Consider the following 19,733-nt stretch of genomic DNA (forward strand, 5'->3'; position numbering starts at 1 on the left):
TTTAAAAAGGCTCTACTAAGTATATAAACGTAGAAAAAGCATAAACAAATCATGTTGCAGTACAATTAATTTTTTCACAGTTTCTCCGTATCTAAAAAATAAACGGGCATACTATTATTATTTACAATAAACGCTAATAGGCTTAGAGATCTCAAAACTTGCAGGAATGAGGTTTTTGTATAGGTCAGATTTTTTAAATTGATCATCCATTCGTACATAGAAATCATCTAAATCGCTTTGAGACGTCAAAAGATCGCTTTAGACGTTCGCACCAATCAGATCACTGCTGCTTTTTTACTTATTTTTTTAAACTCATCGAATAATCAAATATTTAAAGCATATGATATCTATGACAGCTTAAATATTGTCTTGTCAGTTTATCACACTACTGCGGTAAATTTAGCTTTTTTCCAAAAATTCAGAATAATAAATATTGCTTCCGATATATCATAAAAAGAGAATTTTGAAGAGATATTATTATTAAAAATGCAAAAATCCAAATCTGCGTATCTCTTAATTTTTTATGCCAAAACCCCAACAAGCAGTTTCGCTTCTCGTGAAACGATTCGATAGATCTCGGAAATTTTTAAACGTTGTAATGGGATTTTTTCTCCCGGGGGTTCGTTGGCCAAAGAAACCACTATGGTCGGGAAATCTAACATTATTCGGCACTTCAGTTTTAACACCTTTTAATAATAAGAAACAAACAGACAGCTGTAACCTTACCTTTTAATAATAAAAGCACTGACCCGGATTAGAACCTTTTAACGAAATCACGGAGTCAAAGGTGCCACACTTTATTAAATGGTGATAAACGAAGTAATAATCATAAGAATACTCATAGCAGAAATGTAGGGTTTAAAGTCATACATTTCCACAAATAAAGAAAACATTTAAGGAGCCCGATATTCTAATAGAACAGACTATAGCAAAGGTAAAGGTCGTTCCGCGACTACCTTTGCTATAGTTTGTTTTATTCGATGTGACTAGGATAGACCCTTACATTGAAGGTGGTCATTTTTAAAAACTGTTGTAAATGTCAGGTTTTTGTAATCGTCAAAGAAATTAAAATTTTAATGAAATAATAAAAAAAAAATTACTGTTAAATGACAAGGCCATTCTGGAAAATGGAAAAAATTATGTGAACATTATTAGCAAAGGTCTTTTGATGATGTACTAAATTCCACAGAAATATCTAGATGGGCCAAGTGTGCGAGAAAAGAAAATGTTTTTTCCTGTAGGTTTATGACCCTGTATCTTAAAAGTGATTGCAATAGCTTATTTTGATTCAAGGAACTAAATTTTTTTGCAATACTAAGAAAGCCTCTTGTATGTGTATTGTGTTTATTGAGGAGAGAAAGGCTGCTGATATGTTTTCACATGTTCACACTATGGACATTTCACCATTTGCCCTTCGTAATGTAATATTTTTACCGTATACCTGCAATCAATTATCAAAAAAGCAGAAATTCGCTTGTTTCGTGAAAACTCGCTCATGCATAAAATTCAATTACAAGGGCATCCGGTAATGTTCTGTTTGAGATTAAAAATCCATTACTTATTAATTCACGGCCTACTGACCTCAAAACAAACATTACAATAATAAACAGTACACCTAAAATATTCACACGCAGACCGACCACATACTAAATTTGTGACTATACGAGATTTATTTATTATTAATTATACATTTTTGTATTTCAGTGGCCATTGATCTAAAAATATGTTTAGATCTATTCTATTTCTGTCGGCTGTAGGTTAGACGTACTAATTAGAGAACTTTCTCGTCAAGAAGTGATTATAAATTCACTTCGTGACCATTAGATTGGCCTTTGGTCGCTCCCAGGGCATTTTATTACTAAAAAGTAAGCTATTTAGGACATGTTTATAAGAGGTGTAATTAGGTAAATTCGTATATTATACGAAGTCATTAGTAATTTAAATTCACAAGGAGAAAGAATCTTCTTTATTAATTTGATAATTTAATCTTTTAAATATAGATAAATGTATAATTAATTGATTTTATTAGGTCTACCTGTTTTTTTAAAAATCGGATACATAAAAATATGAATTTTAGGTTTTTGGGTACAGAGAAATAATTATAGATGGCCCTAATATAGGAATGCAATTAAATGTAAAAGTTTTTTGTCTAATACTATGCGAAATAGCAATAACACTATTAGCAGTATACAGGTTGGGGAAGCGATCATTAAGCATAGAGAGGTGCTTAAAGGCGAATAATAAAAAGTGAAAGTAAAATAAAGGAAACTGTTATAAAAGTAGAAATAGTTTAATACCATACAGCAATAAAACTCTTAGCAACTTAACAATTTTTTTCGACACTTCCCTAAATTTGTTGGTCTACTAAATTCGGGTTCTTAAATGGTCTCCATCAATGGTTAAAATAATCCTATAAGTCATTTGGGATAAATTTGGAGAACTAGAAGGCCATTTATTCTAGCCAGTTCCTAATAAGACGGTTAAGAAAAGTATTTGTTAACTTTTTTTACCATAAGGTCATTCTGATAGCCGTCTTGTTGAAAATAGACCCATCGCAGGAGGATTTGAATCGAATTTGAAGAAATTTTTGACTGTTTAAAGTATTATCAATAAAAAAGTGGCCCTATAATATGATGACTCCATAATTTGGTTACTCTTCCATTACATTCTTCGTCACTGGTTGTTGGGAATTATCTCCTGAGTTTGGGAATATCTGTAACATTTATACACATGTTTTTTCCAAATAGTAGTGGTAACAGTTTTATAGTTCACACTCCTCAGTTTCTCTTTAACACTTCTAATTCATTGTGTTGAATGCACTTGAAATGTCATTAACAAATCATTTCTTCCTGTCGTTTTTGCTCCTGGACCATTTCGAATAATGCTGATATATAGCCTATATATATAAGAGAGTCACAACAACAACAGGATCAAAAACAAACTGCTTAACTGCCCAAATGGAACAAGATCTTTCTGGTCGGTATCGAAAGCCGTTAGTCAAGGATTTGCTAAGTCGGCCTTGCCACCCCTAACAGCAGATGATGGTTCTATCGCGGTAACAGCAAGGGAAAAAGCCAACTTACTGGGTAAACTCTTCGCGTCCAATTCTACTCTGCACTCTGCAAGGCAAAACACTGCCATATTTGCCAAGGGTGAATTCGTCGATGGGAGAAATTTCGTTTCCCCAACGAATTATAAAAAAAATTCTTTGTTCACGGTTTCATCTAAATAGTTTTGCTTTTTGGGCCTTATCTGGTCTTCAAGTAAATCTTCTAAGTTGAAATCAGAATATTCTGATAATTCAGATTCTTCCGGTGACTCCCATTCACTCATTTCCTTAATGTATTTTTAGACTATTATAAGAATATAAAATAAAATTTCAAAACGAATATCAGTGATTATCAAAACGACAAACCACAATTTATAGGTTAGGTTCATATTCAGAAGATCGGCGTTGACTGCCTACACGAATTCTCTGACGCCTTGGTTGAAATTAATCCGAAAACAAGTCTGACTATCAGATGGCGATCAGAAATTTGTGTAAGACTATTAAACTTTTGATTTGAAGTCTGTGTGCGAACGCATTTTACTCTATTGCGCATGTTTATTTGTCGAAAACTCGTTTTTTACTACTGTGAGGACAAACCTTTAAACGTTTCTGTTTTATTTTTCAGAGAAGTACGAACAGTGACCCTCACAAAAGGAAACACCGGTCTTGGCTTTAACATTGTCGGCGGTGAGGATGGCGAGGGGATTTTCATTTCGTTCATCCTGGCCGGGGGCCCGGCTGATGCCTGCGGTGAACTTAAAAGAGGAGATCAGATTCTCAGCGTTAACGGAGTCAACCTTCGCAATGCTACCCATGAAGATGCCGCACAAGCACTTAAGGTAGGTTGTTAGCTATTTATGGTTCCATTAATATACAGGATAATTCACGGTATAAATTTAACGAAGGTTGGATTAAGGTACAGTATATACAGTGCTTTTCTTTAAGATCCTCTCCCCCTCCCCACCTCTTTATTTTTTGAATGGATAAATTCAAAATATTGAAACTTGAGGTAATGCAATTGATGAATGGGCGTCATCTTGGAAAAGAAATTAAATGGAAAGGGTGGTCTTGTGGCACATCATCTTGAAGCTCCTGATGAGTACTTTATAACACTAAAATATAAATTTAATATCTTTACCTACTAAAATAAATACATTGAATTCAATTGAGAAGATACTGGAAATAGTTGCTTGAACTTCTTGACACAAGAACAGTCGGTCCGAAATTTCACACCGAACATTTTCAAATACACTAACATCGATATTTCTAAAAATTTTCGTTATTGTCTGTCGTAAATCCAATACTGAAGCAGGTTCAGTTTCGTACACTTTTTGCTTCAAATAGCCCCATAAAAAAAAGTCTAGACGTGTCTGAAAATCTGGCGAGCGAGCTGGCCATTCCACAGGTCCTCGATGGCCAATCCAACGACCGGAGAAATTGTTATCTAAATAGTTTGTCTGGAGTAGTATGGTGGAGCTCCATCTTGCTGGAATACAATATCCATATCGAATTCATTAGGATTCGTTTCGACAATTTCGGTGATTAGAGGGTCAATAGTATTTTCCAGCATATCCAAATACAGGTCCCCTGTTAAATTTTGTTCGATGAATAGAGGCCCCACAATATTATTTTTTCTGGATATTGAGTATGACTTTCCCGGAAGACGTGAGGATTCACTTCAATAACGACAATTTTATCTACGAACATTACCGTTGGTGGCGTTAACTTTACAGTGTTACTATTTTGCCAAGAGTTTGCAGACGGTAGCTCAGAATTATTGGAGGCTTGGGATTGTTCGAAGGTTCACTTATGACTGGCTATTAAAGAATATAAACTTGATTATAACTATTAAATAAGAGTGCGCCACTTAGTTTTTTTTTTATAAATGAAAGAAAACTAAGAAAAACACTTGGTATATAGGTTTCAATTAACAATTAAATGACCCTGGATAAAGTAGATTTAAAGAGGCAAAAAAAAATATCTTAACAATACAACCAAATTATATTTACATCAAAGATATGTATACACCTCATGTTCTAATCTGTTAAATGTTAATAATTTATTATGAATTAAAATATGAATAATGTTGATGTGATTAAAATAAGTTTGACAAAAGTAACATTTAAATTATGATTTCACTACTAGGTAGATTTCAGCACTTGAAAAATAAATTGCAATTATTCAAGTTTTTAGTAAATATTTGTATTACGCAGGGGAAAGTTCATGAACCTTTTTACCTAAGGCATATTAGCCTTAACCGAGTTATATCTACTTAACTACTAAAAAAGGTACTGAAAAATACTGAACAAAAAATAACTAAAATTATAGATAAGAAATTGACGTATTAAATTATGATATTGATTAAATATTTGTAGCAATAAATTGAAATTAAAGGTATATTAATAAAAATTTAAATATGTGAGACAAATCTATGGTTAATAATATTTAAATAAATGGAATAAACTGGCCTGTATATTCCTCCAAGATATAAACGGCTGGCCTTCAAAATCGAGGCTGTGAATGTATGCCATTTGTAGCTTAGCTATCTGGACTGGGAATCTCTAATACTAGCTCTAACTCTGGCTCCAGCTCCACAGCTTACAGCAATTTCCCGGGGAAATCAAAATCCTGCAGCCATCAACAATTGAAGAAGAATAAAGAGGAAAACGGAAAAGTAAAACCCTAAAACAACGGTTGCCATTGTATTCACTGTCGATAAAAATGAAGGGCGCTCAAAATGTGACACACTCACCTTGCTAAGTTTCAATATCTATCCATTAAAATCTCGGGCATCCTGCACCAGAATTATGAAATAAACAGTTCCCTAAAGGAACAAGATTAAGGACTATAAATTATAAACCATATTGGCCACTTCCTGCTTCACAAATTTCGGAAATAAAAAACTGGCCTTTTACGTGCGCTTCTACCTGCGACACGGGAACAAGTCTTCGAAAAATGGATGCAGTACCGACTAAATAAGTTACGACCCCACCTCTCGCCTGAGCTGTCAATGTCAATCCAATCAGAGAAAACATTAATTAAAACCGACCAGAAGAGTGACGGACCGTCAACAGAAAGCATGAATAATAAAACCAGGAGAGTGATGCGTTACAGTAGTAATGTGTCATTGACAGTGAGAATTTAAAGAAATATCGATAAAAGAAATTGACTGAAATTATTAATATAATTATTGAAATTAATGAAATATCAATGGAGCGTTAGTGAACATAAGAAATAGAAAAACAAAACGCTACACGTTAAGAAAAAAATATACATTCATCACTAAAACAAATATTATGGAGATAGATAGGATGCCGTGCAATGGTTTCCGTCATAGTTTGGCAGAATTCTGTTCTTCGATCAGGGTCCTCTTCAGTTAACTGGTGTACAATTTGGATTTTGTACAGATGATACTTATTCCTTTTAAAAAGTCTCCATACAGTAGAAGGACAAACCTCATGTTCATTCGCGACGGAGGAAGTTGATTGTTGGGATTAGCTATCATCTCACCAATTATTTGAAGTTGCTTTTCTTTCGAAATGGACGAGGGGTTTCCTGGGGGCTTTTTGTTGTTTACACTACCAGTAGTTGTAAATTTAGATACGAGTTAAAAATCCTTTCGGTTTTGTGAAAGTTACGCGTCGCACCGTAAATAAAAATCGCTTTGATTTTTTCTTCTAATGGACGAGAATTGACCATTTTAAACTACCGAAAACTAAATGAGAATATTTTAACTGCACAATGATATTTGATTTCGTACTGATATTTTTGCCACTGAGTTTATATTCTAGGGTTATAAAGTACTCGTCAGGAGCTTCAGAATGATGTGCCACAAGACCACCCTTCGCATTTAATTTTTTTTTCCAATGACCCCCAGCTGCCATCTTGGAAAAAAAATTGTATTTATGTACTTAAAAATTATTATACACAGTAAATTATAAATATTTTATAAACATATTTACTCTGTACTTGTAATAAAAAGTATGTAATTTTAATTTGCTTATGCATTTTTTGTTCTCCAAGTAGTACTTTTTTTCAATATTTTTTTCTAAATATTTCAAGGCACTATCGATTTTATTATCGTTCGCGGTTAAATTGTCTGCATTGCTGAAAATGCCTCCATTAGAGAAGGTGATTGAATTGGGTCGTCCATTTCTACATAGTCGTTGTTTGACTCCAAATCCGAATTTAAGCTAGCCATAACTTCTTCGTATTCTTCTATAACTTCGACTGTTTCCAGTTCTTCCTCAATAATTGAGAAATGTATCAATTTTGTTCTGTTGCCAGATCACCCACAGCCAATGTGCGGACCCATTCAGATATTTATATCGATTTCCTTGGTGAATCCCTTCTGTTAGGGAAAGCAAATATTCATCAAAATAATGTTCAGATGCGTCTAAATGTAATCCGTACATGTATCGTGCGCTGTGAAACCCAATCCCAAGCTTGCGTTAATAAAAAATGGCTTGGAGGATATTCCGATTTCAACTTTTTTAAAATTTCATCGTCTATATATCCGTCTCGTTTCTCGTAAATTTGGCCAAAGTGCAGTTTTTACATTACAAATCTCTTCAGGATGCGCTACCTCCCCATTTATTTTATCAAAAACAATGATGTGTTTTTTTCTAAATCGTTGAGCCAATAAGTTATCTAGAAAGATCGTCTGTTTAGGTCTGTAATAGAGACCCACTTACTGGAATATTGCGATTTTTTTTAATTCTTGAACCATTTAAATAATGCGTCATCAATGTTTAGTTGGTTACAATGCCTATTAATTTTGTTACTTTTGTAGACGAAGCACTGTTTTTAAATGCATCCTGTATTTTATTACGGTTTTTATTTCGGATTTAAAACATATTATACGTGCATCAAAACAACGTGATATTCTATGGGTGAAACTAGAATTATGCTAGTACATCCGATTTTTAAAAGTTGGTTGTAATGGCAAAGTAATGCTCTGCATTACTTTGCCATACCGTTTACGTGATCCTACTCGTTGGTCTGGGAATTTTACATTTCTCTGACTAAATTAAAAGAAAAATTGATGTTTCTTGGAGAGTTAGCAATTTGGGTAGTTGCTGTTAACAATAATCTATTTTCTTTGCTCTGAATAGTTTGAGCGTTTAAATACTGTATAATAAACATGTATATTTATAAAAATGACCTGTCGTTTAAAAAAATTGGACTTTACAACCAATCAATAAATAAAATATTTCACTTTTGAAAATAGTCCCAGACTAATGATCAGACTGTTGAGGCAAATTTGCAGTTATTCAGCTGTACAGGTTCGGATTCAAAACCTTTTAGGTCGATTTTTTACCTGCATTGTTATGAAAATGTAAATACGTTAACTATTACTATAACTCAGAGTTTTTGTACTGGTTTTATAGTTTAAATTGATTAGCTATTTTTATTTAAGATTCTACTTGTATTTAGTTGATTATTTTCACCTAGAGTGTCTGATTTTTTTAGTAGTTCATCTTGTTTGAGGGCCCCAATTTAGGTCATTTAGGATAAATGATTGTAAATCCCTGTAGTTCAAATTTTCTAGAATTTGTCTTCGTAAGGGATCGCATTTCGTGACATATTCAGTTTTGTTATTTAGTCAATTTTTGGCTTGGAAACAATTAAACGACACTCAATGCGAAACAGGTTAGAATTTTTGACGTTGTAAATTAAAGTGTGTTCTAAAATATTGTTACATAAAAATATTGTTATTGTTTTAATAAAATTAACTTAATATATAAGACTTAAAATAGACCGTCAAAGTGGTACAAAACCCTCCGTATTAGGATCTTCTCTAGAAGTCATCAAGTTAGGACTAAAAATCTTTTCAAAATTGCATTTATGGATATGTATAACCACATTTTATAGAAATTTTTGGCATTTTCATTTGCTTAATATATTATATTAATGCATCTGGATTATTTCAGATTTAGTACATAGAAAGTAGATTATGGTTGATGGCAACATTACATTTATGCATTTTAGCTACAAGGCAATGGATCTGAATAAAGCATTTTTCTTAATTTTCTATTTTATGTAAACAGTTGTTTAATAGCAGATCTATGAAAACGATAATATTTAATTCAAAGTATGTATATTTAAACAAATGTATCCAGTAGAAGATAATAATTAAATTAATAGATTAATTTAACATACTATAATGATGCTAATAAGATTTCTAAGGTCAAACACGTGCGTTATGTACAAAACTTATTATGTACCTATATTTAATATATAGGAAGGTCTTAGGTATTATATAGTTATTTTCAAAATTAGGGACGTTTTTTGCAATCTTGATATTATTATTAGATGCCGATAAAGTGAGTTCTTTTTGGGTAGGTTATTATAGTATATTATTCAAAAGTATTGACTAAAAATATAGATTTATTTAAAATAAAATTAATAAGTGCTCACTTTTTATTGAATAACTTACAATTAATATGAAATACCTGCGTTTAAATAATGTTTTCCTATTTAGGGTACTAACCAGACAGTAACGATAGTAGTGCAGTACCGGCCTGAGGAATACAATCGGTTTGAAGCTAAGATTAACGATTTAAAGCAGCAAATGGCTAATCCTGTGACTACTGGTACCCTTCTACGGACTTCTCAGAAAAGATCTTTATATGTTCGGTAAGTAAATAATAAAATTCAGATACTTTTTATAGGAAAAAATATTATTGTACTGGATTGAATAACATTGAAATATTATTATAATGCACTTCTCTTCAAATGATAATAATAATATTAACATAATAGCAATAATAGTATTTCCGTTTTTATTTACATTTCTATCAATTTACACTCCTTCTACCTGAACGCATTAAACCCTCAATTAACAATCCAGAGGTGTCACTACTTTAATAATTTAGGCATTATTATATACTTTCGTGATTGTTTTTACATATTATCGGACGTTGTAGATTTTACGTTCTTGTTGATACTGCATAATATTTCTATGTTTTATGTATTTGTATGTCGATGTTACTGAGGGGTATAAAACAATTTAATTAGTCTATCGCAAGAAAAACATGAATAACACATTTTCCAATTACTTGAAAGCGACTAATACAAACGCCAGCTATTTGCGAATTCCCGAAGAGGAAACCTATCGAACTGATTTTTCACGTCATTTCCAATCTGAGGACGTTTTAGGCCGCGCGAGAATATTTTAACGTTGATTGAAGAGGCGAGAAGATACGCATATTTACGGGCAAAAACGTGACCCAAAAAGCGCGCGGCGGGTAGATGGCGCCACGCTCAAACGCGCGCGGAAATCTTTTTGCCGTTTGTGTCTCATTATTGTTTAGCGGAGCTCGCCAGCATCGTCTAAGGGAGTTTTTGCATGTTTGGCGTCTTATTTTGTATTATTATTGTTTTGAATTATGTCAAATTCAAGCAAAATTAACGAGTGTGCTTATCGGGGATGTACTAATACTAGGAAGAGAAAAAACAATTCTCTTAGTTTTTTGAAAATTCTTTTAGTTTTTTTAAATGGGAAACTGACAAATACCAGCAAACGAGAGAAAAACAAACTTCTAAGAAGCCGCATAGCAAAATACGTATCGTTGCTAATCAATGATTGAAAATTTAATCTTGCCTCTTCAGTCAATGTTTAAACAAATAAAATAAAAAATATTGATAAAGATTGTTTAAATAATCTTTATATGTAAATACTTTTACTACCATTTATTTATGATTATTTCGTTATGTACAATTTTCTGGTAAAAATATATACGAGCCCCGTCTTATTTCAGTTGGCCCGCTTAGTAAAACATGAATTTATTATTCTTTTATCGAATCTTTATTCCATAATATTACAATACCAAAAAGTATCTCATATAAACATTATGTGTTATCTCTAAAATTAGATTTTGATTGATTGATAAATTTTTGAATCATATTTTAAATAGTAGAAATAAATTTCTTGTTTCTATTTTTTATTTTATTTTAACTCTTTAGGCATATACAAGGGTTCTATTCATTAGGTCCGAAATCCACTAGCAAGAAATTTGGGATAGTTTTAATCAGGGGTAGTATCAGAACTTAATAAACCCCATGCCTCAAAGAATTGCGACTGTTTTAAAAAATAAATATATGTTCAATATAAATGAGTTTACTTTCCCATTTTGTTGTGTTTATAGAGTAAGTAAAGCTTATTATTTGTTTAAAACTATATAACACTATAAAATTTGTCTTTTTTTTTGGGGGTTTAAACAGAAATTATTAAGAATTTTCAATTGGGCCAACTGAAGTGGGACGGGGCTCGTATAATATGAACAATGTAATTACATGGCGATTATTCATAATGCCCAATGCCCGGGCAATTTAAGAAATATGATGCTATTTATCAAACCAGAATATTAACCCAAAAATAATCCAATTTTACCATTTTCTTTGGTTGGATATATAGGGTTGGATTGTTTTTGGGTTATGTATGCCGCTTATGTATTTTTGAAATCAATTATTTTCTTGAGTATTGGTAATTGTTAAAACATAAAATTTATCTTGCTTTAACATATAATTTTAATAACGTTTCGGTCTTCATATTCTTGACCTTTATCAAATCTACAGTAGACATTTTTAGATTTAAAAAAAATACATTTAAAAGTTTTCAGCTAAAAACTTACCCTATAAAACATAAAAGTCAATCTAAAGGTGAGTAACATATACAGGGTGTTCCGTTGATCATGTTACAAACTTCTATGGCAGATAGAAAACGTCAAAAGAAAAACAAAAGTTCATATAAACATGGGTCCGGAAAAGCTTCCTCAGGGAGCTAGAGCTCTTTGAAAATAACCTTTAAAAACTAGTTTTTTTTTATAGCTCTGGAACTACTTTAGCTACCGCAACCAATTTTGGGAGGTAAATTATTGTTAGTACGTTTATTCTTTTGAACCTACTAAATAAAAAAAATATTTACCAGGGGCTTCAGAATCAGGAGAGTATTTGGTAAATTTGGGCCCATTTCTTTAAGACTTTAATTTCTGCCCCAACATGGTTTGGACATTAGATTATGATGTTCCTATACTTTTTACATAAAAAAAGGTGCTCTTAGTAAAAGTCGGTAAATATCACCGTTTTTGTGGAAATTGACTAAAACCAAACTAAGATGCTGTATCTTGAATTAATTATTTTAATAATAATAATAATGCTAATTCATTGCCACTGCTGGTATTTTTTAAATTTGTCACTGTCAGTATTTTTTACATGATATTAATTCCCTTTTTATTATGGTTAAGTAATGGATTACACTTTTGCTGAATACGCCGATATGCTTTTAATTTATGGGGAAGTTCGATGTAATGGTAGAGCTGCTTCTGGACTATATGAAGAGTGGTTTCCCGAAAGGCGAATCCCAGCTCACACACTTTTTGAAAGGGTCAATCAACGGCTCAGGGAGACTGGCTCTGTTAAAATAAAACGCCAAGATAATGGCGCGCAAAGGAACATCCGAATCCCGGATTTTGAGGAAGAAGTGCTTCAGCGATTTGAAGATAACCCATCAGTAAATACTCGAGCAGTTGCTGATGCGATGCATGTAAATCATGTTAGGGTTTGGAACGTTGTTAATGAACAGCTTCTTCGGCCCTACCACCTGCAAAAGGTGGAATCATTAGGACCCAATGATTTTAGGCCCCGCGTGAATTTTTGCCAGTGATTTCTTGACCGGTGTACAGAAGAACCTCAATTTCCAAAATATGTCCTTTTTACTGACGAGGCTTTATTTACAAAAGAAGGCATTTTTAATTCTAAGAATAATCATGTGTGAAGTGAGGAAAACCCTTGGTGGATGATGAATACCCATGGTATTAATTTTAGCAGCTATCAACATAAGTTTTCGGTCATTTGTGGGCCGGCATTGTTGGAGAACGCTTAATTGGTCCAATTATGTTGCCTCCTCGTTTAACGGGAAATATTTATTTAATTTTTTTAAGAAATGTACTGCCAGAACTATTAGATGATCTGCCCCTAAATATACGACAGAACTTATGGCTACAACACGATGGTGCGCCAGCTCATTTTCCACTTATTGTCCGCGAGTTTATAAACGAAAATTTTAAAAGGCGCTGGATTGGCCGCGGAGGCCCTGTCACCTGGCCAGCGCGCTCACCAGATTTGACACCCTTAGATTTTTTTCTTTGGGGGCATATGAAAAGTCTCGTATATGAAACTCCAGTCGAGTCAGAAGAAGACTTAAGTTTATTTTTGTAATGCCAATTTTTAATAAAATTTGTTTACGTTTCTAAAATTGTTAATTTGTTGGTTTTTTAGTACACTTAAAATCATTTAAACATTTTATGCCTCAAGGTAATTAAAGTGACAGTTAATTAATTTGAGTACCAATTTAATAAAGTGGCTACCTTAACTTTTTTTAAACATTTATTTTATATTTACACCAGATTTTTTTTTAATTGTTTATTAATAATAATAGATAATTCATTTTTGTATCTCATAACTTGCTTTTCGTCAATTTTCACAAAAACGGTGATATTTATCATTTACCGACTTTTACTAAGAGCACCTTTTTTATGTAAAAAGCATAGGAACATCATAATCTAATACCGAAACGGGCAGAAATTAAAGTCTTAAAGAAATGGGCCCAAATTTACCAAATACTCTGAAGTTCCTGGTAAATATTTTTTTTATTTAGTAGGTTTAAAAGAATAAACGTACTAACAATAACTTACCTCCCAAAATTGGTTGCGGTAGCTAAAGTAGTTCCAGAGCTATTAAAAAAAAACTAGTTTTTAAAGGTTATTTTCAAAGAGCTCTAGCTCCCTGAGGAAGCTTTTCCGGACCCATGTTTATATGAACTTTTGTTTTTCTTTTGACGTTTTCTATCTGCCATAGAAGTTTGTAACATGATGAACGGAACACCCTGGATATGTTTTTAAGGTTAATTTTTTTTCAAGGTATTTTTTTTTAATTTATAAGCCGTAGGCCCAAAAGCTTAAAACACTTTACCATATATATATTTTTGCACCTTGTATAAAAAATAACAGCCTCTGGTTTTGCCGAAATGTAGGCAAACTCTATAATATACTGTACTTTTAAAAATAAGCAAAATTATATTACTTATATTACTTATTAGATTTTATACTTAAAAATTAGAAAAAAAAACAAAATATGAAACTAAACCTTTCAATATTTTCTCCCAAATTTATACTATGGAATATGCGAATATGTCCTCAAACAGAAATAGCGCAATGCGAAAACTCCCATTTCTCTGCGATATTATGTCTGGTAATTTTTAATACCAAGGCTGCCAAGCGAGTTTCATCATTCCTACGTATGGGGGCGCCACCTCTTAGCTTCTAAATTGCTAGATAAAGCAAAGAACGGCTGGCTGCCGCGGTCACGAAATTTTATACAGTATTTGCGCATCTTTTCCCTTTTCAATCAACGATTTTAATTTCAAAAGCGATTTATACGGTTTCTATAAAAAGAAATAATGGATAACGACTATACGATATTTCGTGTTTATTATAGCGATAGTTACTGACAATAAGTGAGAAATAGTATATGTTGGTCAATCAACGCCCATCATTGTCTCGTTACTAATTATTAAAATATTTAATTTCAAACCGAACATTTAAATTTTAGGGCGTTATTCGATTACGATCCGATGAAAGACGACGGTCTGCCATCTCGGGGACTTGCTTTTCAATATGGCGATATTCTTCATGTGACCAATGCGAGTGACGATGAATGGTGGCAAGCCAGAAGGGTTCTGGCATCTGGGGATGAACAGGGAATGGGAATAGTACCGAGTAAACGGAGGTGGGAAAGAAAACAAAGGGCTAGAGATAGATCTGTTAAGTTTCAAGGGCAAGGGCATCATGAAAAAGTAAGTATTTTTACGTTTGGAGATTACATTTTAAATTTCAGTCAGCTTTATAACTAATGAAATCTCATTTGCCTCTTCTAGCAATCAACATTAGATAGGAAAAAGAAGAGTTACTCATTTAGCAGGAAGTTTCCGTTCATGAAAAGTAAAGATGACCGATCTGAAGATGGATCTGATCAAGAACGTAAGTTGCTGATGAATATTTAAATATAATTTTTATAACCTTGTCTTAGGATCTAGAAATAATTGCATCACTAACCAAGCATATTACCATTATATTATTTAATTTTATTACATTATAGTTACTTTGTTGAATATTTACTTGTTATTAAGTAAATTGGTTTAGGGGTCGAGAATATAATTTTAATAAAGATTATTTTACCACCAATGCGAATCTCGATAAACTCCTAATGTCGCTATGCATGGTGGACTATTTTAATCTATGGACTTCGATATTTCCTAACATAAGTAACCTGAAAATAAATCGTTTAGGTACAAGTTATTCATTCAGAAAGTGCGGAAAATGTTATATCTAAAATGATTTTGAAAAAAAATGTTGTCTCGACCTTGATGAGGTAAAATCAGTGAAAAATTCTGAAAAACTGCTCAAATCAAATTTATAAACATTTTAAAGATATGCTAAGCTAAGCAATTGATCTTGATTAATAGAGTCAATGGCAAAATTGTCCACCAATGTACATATTGATCTTTCAGTGAAACTTTTAACATCATGGCAATTTTTTCTTCATTGTTTCTAAAGTTAAAAAATATGAAAAATGTGCTTTTATTTACAAATTAGTTTTAGAAACACGCGCACTTGCACACCCTAAATAAGAAGTATTCCAATGAGAGGCAAGGGGACACCCATTTATCAACTTGAACAAGCACCTCAAAGGAAACAGACGATTTTGACCAAAATTACTGCGATTTCAAAATTTTATTTATTTTAATGAAACATTTACTATTCTCAAAAAAACTGTTAAATTTGAATTTTATAAAATTTTGGAAATGTCTTTAAGGGCTTTTAAAATTTGTCGAAACGTCTCAAATTCCGAAATCGACCTCAAGATCAAAAAAATCTAATGGCACCAAAGGATCACTCTCATTGTCATGAATAACATGAGTGGAAACCATTTCTTTGCAGGTTAACTATTTAGGGAGAAATCGGGTTTAATAAATTAAAATTGTGATAATCACCGTGCATGACGTCAACGTATTTTTTGAAGAGCCCAATTGGGTTTTGAATACTTTTATCTTAGAACATTGAAAGGCTTGAGTTAGTATTGCCGTGGAACTATGGGCGGTTTGTTTGCTTGCAACATCTTTGATGCAATGATGCCAAATGCTTTTGTAGAAATGGCAAAAAAACACTTTCTTATACCCTAAAAATTTGTTTATTTTCTAATACTACAAAAATTTGATAGGCGCAAAATAGACTATTCCTCTTTAATAAAATATGAACCTTTTTTTTTCATAAAATATGATAAAATACTCTATAAAGAAGACAACATTCAAAGTTAAATGAATGTAGATCACGTCCCTATATTAGAGAAAAAGGCAACAACATCGCAACGCCGCTCGATCTCATTGTTGTTTCGATCGACACAGTAATCTTTACCAGTGACGTCGTCAAAAAATATTTATATGATAAATATTTCTTATTTATAGATTATGCTTTAAATTATAAGCAATATTACCGTTTATGAACTCTATGCGTTTTTTTAACGTACTTCATTAGAGTAAAGGTACTTATCTAATAAAAAGCATTTTTATGGAAATTAAATATTTTATATAATTTTTATAGATTTCTTAATAAGTTTTTATTATTCTACGTTTATGACGACGGTTGTTCCTTGATATAATATTATGACAATATCGGTATTTACTTGTGAAAAGATCGGCCTGAATCGCCTTTTTCAACAAGGCAACAATTCACAAAAACACTGAAATGACTCAACTTTTTTCCTTTTTCAACCAAGAACTAAAGAAACAACACAGAACTTCAAATGCCGAATGTAGTAATAAGTTAAATTAACATTAAAATATATGTGTTAATACGTAGCTGAAAATGTTCTCTTTTGAAAATGCGTGTAAAGTTGACAACAGAAAATCGATGAATATGTTTGTAAACCCCCCCCTTGGCCCTGTGCATATGTTGAACTCAAACAAAGTTATTGTTTACTAATTCTAGCCTTTCAATATTCTAAGACTTTTATTGAATGTATTAGGGTTCTGTAACATCCAATCTCCCTCGTTATTTTAACATATATTGAGTTATATCAATTTTAGTGATAATCAAAGTTGCGAGTTCGTCTCTCCTGTTAGGTCCAATTTTAATTATTTTTTTTTATTTGTTAATTTGCCCGTACTGCCAGAATTATTAAATTGTTTAAACCCATTTGTTTTATCTCTTTTAAAATAATTCTTGTTTTTGACGTAATGAACAATATGGAATCAATGCAATGCAAATATTACATTCAGTTAATTATGATTTAGTAAATTATGAAATATGAAGTTGTGGACATATCTATTGAATAATATTTTGTTTATTTGTTTTTGTTTTTATTGTTTATTCATCACAAAAATTAATTTTACAATAAACAAATACAAAATTTTACATGTTCTCATATGTTTACGGAAAAAATGAAAAAAGAGCATTATTCAGATATTCATAATGAACATTTAAGCAGAAGAAAATTTTTGCTAAGTATGAATAAGCAAATACGCCGAGCGTTTGTTTATTGACATTTGAGCGCTCGAATCCCCTTATGTACAGACGCGCATTACGTGTTGCGGTCTAGACTAACGCAAGTCCCTTAATTCCAAGATTTTGCACAAAATCTGAATACTTAAATACAGTTTTACACTTAAATTTTACATTTTACTTTGTTTTCATTTACAGGTTGATAACAATGATACTGTCGTGTTTGCTTTATCGTTTTCGTTTCAGCAAATCGAGATTCCATTTTTTTTCGGTGTGTCTCATACTCGACTTTCGTACAAAAATCGAAGTTGATTTTCTTAAAATATCCCCGTGCCCAATCATAAAGTTCTTTAGTCGTCGTAATTCTTTCGGTGTTTTTTTTCTGTAAACTAGCACGATATGCGCACCTTTTCACGGTGCCGCCAATACCATCGCACGCCCCTTTGCCGTGTGCAATGGCGAAAAAGTGCCGCTCTGCCGGCATACCAAAATCGCTTTGATGATAACACAAATTGATAAAATTGTATTTGTTTTTATAGTGGGACCCGGCGCCATCAGAAAAATAATAAATTTTCTTAACACCAATTGGGCCGAATTTCTCTTTCAAAAATGCGATAAACTTGGTGTTATATAAATGAACTGCAGTAGCGTCGTGGTATGATTTTTCGGAAAAGACGGCATAATTAGCATGTTGCAAATCATCATTTTCTTTGAAGTACACAACGTAAACATGGAGAGCTGCTTGGTTTTTCGACCACTATTGTGATTGTATGGCATTTTGGACCTGGAATGAGTAATTCTCCGAGAAATCAAATGTGACGATGAATTCTCCAGCTGTGATTGATTTTATGAGTTCCTCAAGATATGAAGTCTGGGATTTTGCCAGAAAATCATGTTTTGCAACCACAATAAAATCTGCAAAAAGATTACGCACAAAAACAGCAGTTTTCTCGGAAACAGTTACAATCTGGCATGTTATCAACCTGTAAATGAAAACAAAGTAAAATGTAAAATTTTCTCACTTTGCACAAAAAGTGATATTCAGAGTGTAAGTGTAAAACTGTATTTAAGTATTCAGATTTTGTGCAGAATCTTGAAATTAAGTGACTTGCATTAGTCTAGACCGCAACACGTAATGCTTCTGTACATAAGGGGATTCGAGCGCCCGAATGTCAATAAACAAACGCTCGGCGTATTTGCTTATTCATACTTTGCAAAAATTTTCTTCTGCTTAAATGTTCATTATGAATATCTGAACAATGTTCTGTTTTCATTTTTTCCGTATACATATGAGAACATGTAAAATTTTGTATTTGTTTATTGTAAAATTATTTTTTGTGATGAATAAACAATTAAATTTACAAAGCCTATGATTTACTTGATGCACAAAACATTTTAGAACGTGAAAAATGTAAGATTACTCACTTTTTCAAGTATCAACCAAGATATTGTCTAAATAAAAAACTTTGTTAAAAAATTTCAATTGCTTATAACTAATAAAAAAAATGTATATTTTGCAAAACTACTTTAAGGCATCATTTATTGTCCCTTGAACTATCATTTGAAATCGAAAGGTACATGGAAATCCAAAACTCACTTTTGAGTATAGCGCATTATTAAAAAAATCCAAAAATATAGGAAAATATAGGAAAAACTAAACTTGACAACCAAGAGACTTAGAATTTTATCAGATAACCTTTATTTTTGATAACTGTTTGTAATAAGAATAGTATGGATTTTACTAAAGTTTGGCAATAACTGTTTTAGACACGATACTAATCTTGTTTTATACATATTTATCCACAATTCTTCTTGTTTGAGGGGCTTCGACCTTCAAAATGTCGTTTTAGCCCAGAGGTTCTCAAGTGGATTTAAGTCGGGACTGAGCATCTTAAGACCAGTCCAAAACATCTACTGCAGCCAAATAATCAACCTGGCTAAATATTTTGGATCATTACCTAAGCTTGACCGACTGCTTTGTAAATTGAACCAAATCTCCTCATAATGGCATTATTCCCCAAACTACCAAGCCATCAAAAATTTTACACTATGCTTCAGAGTTTTTATGTTTTTATAGGATAGCCTCATTTAATCTTGGCATAACGGTTTTCTCAGACAGTTGT

The 19,733-nt window shown here is 32.2% G+C and overlaps 1 protein-coding gene across 10 annotated transcripts in view; it reads left to right on the plus strand.

Annotated features, from left to right (window-relative positions):
* The window catches only part of LOC126733620 (disks large 1 tumor suppressor protein), an 825,690-nt gene that overhangs the window by 757,975 nt on the left and 47,982 nt on the right, over nt 1-19,733 (plus strand). For all 10 annotated transcript variants that reach the window (XM_050437042.1, XM_050437028.1, XM_050437022.1 and 7 more), the window contains 4 exons: nt 3,675-3,888; nt 9,534-9,688; nt 14,663-14,906; nt 14,988-15,090. In XM_050437042.1, the coding sequence (XP_050292999.1) occupies nt 3,675-3,888; nt 9,534-9,688; nt 14,663-14,906; nt 14,988-15,090 (716 nt within the window). The remainder of the gene's footprint in view (nt 1-3,674; nt 3,889-9,533; nt 9,689-14,662; nt 14,907-14,987; nt 15,091-19,733) is intronic.

The sequence above is a fragment of the Anthonomus grandis genome, chromosome 1, assembly GCF_022605725.1.
Source record: "Anthonomus grandis grandis chromosome 1, icAntGran1.3, whole genome shotgun sequence".
Lineage (NCBI taxonomy): Eukaryota > Metazoa > Arthropoda > Insecta > Coleoptera > Curculionidae > Anthonomus > Anthonomus grandis.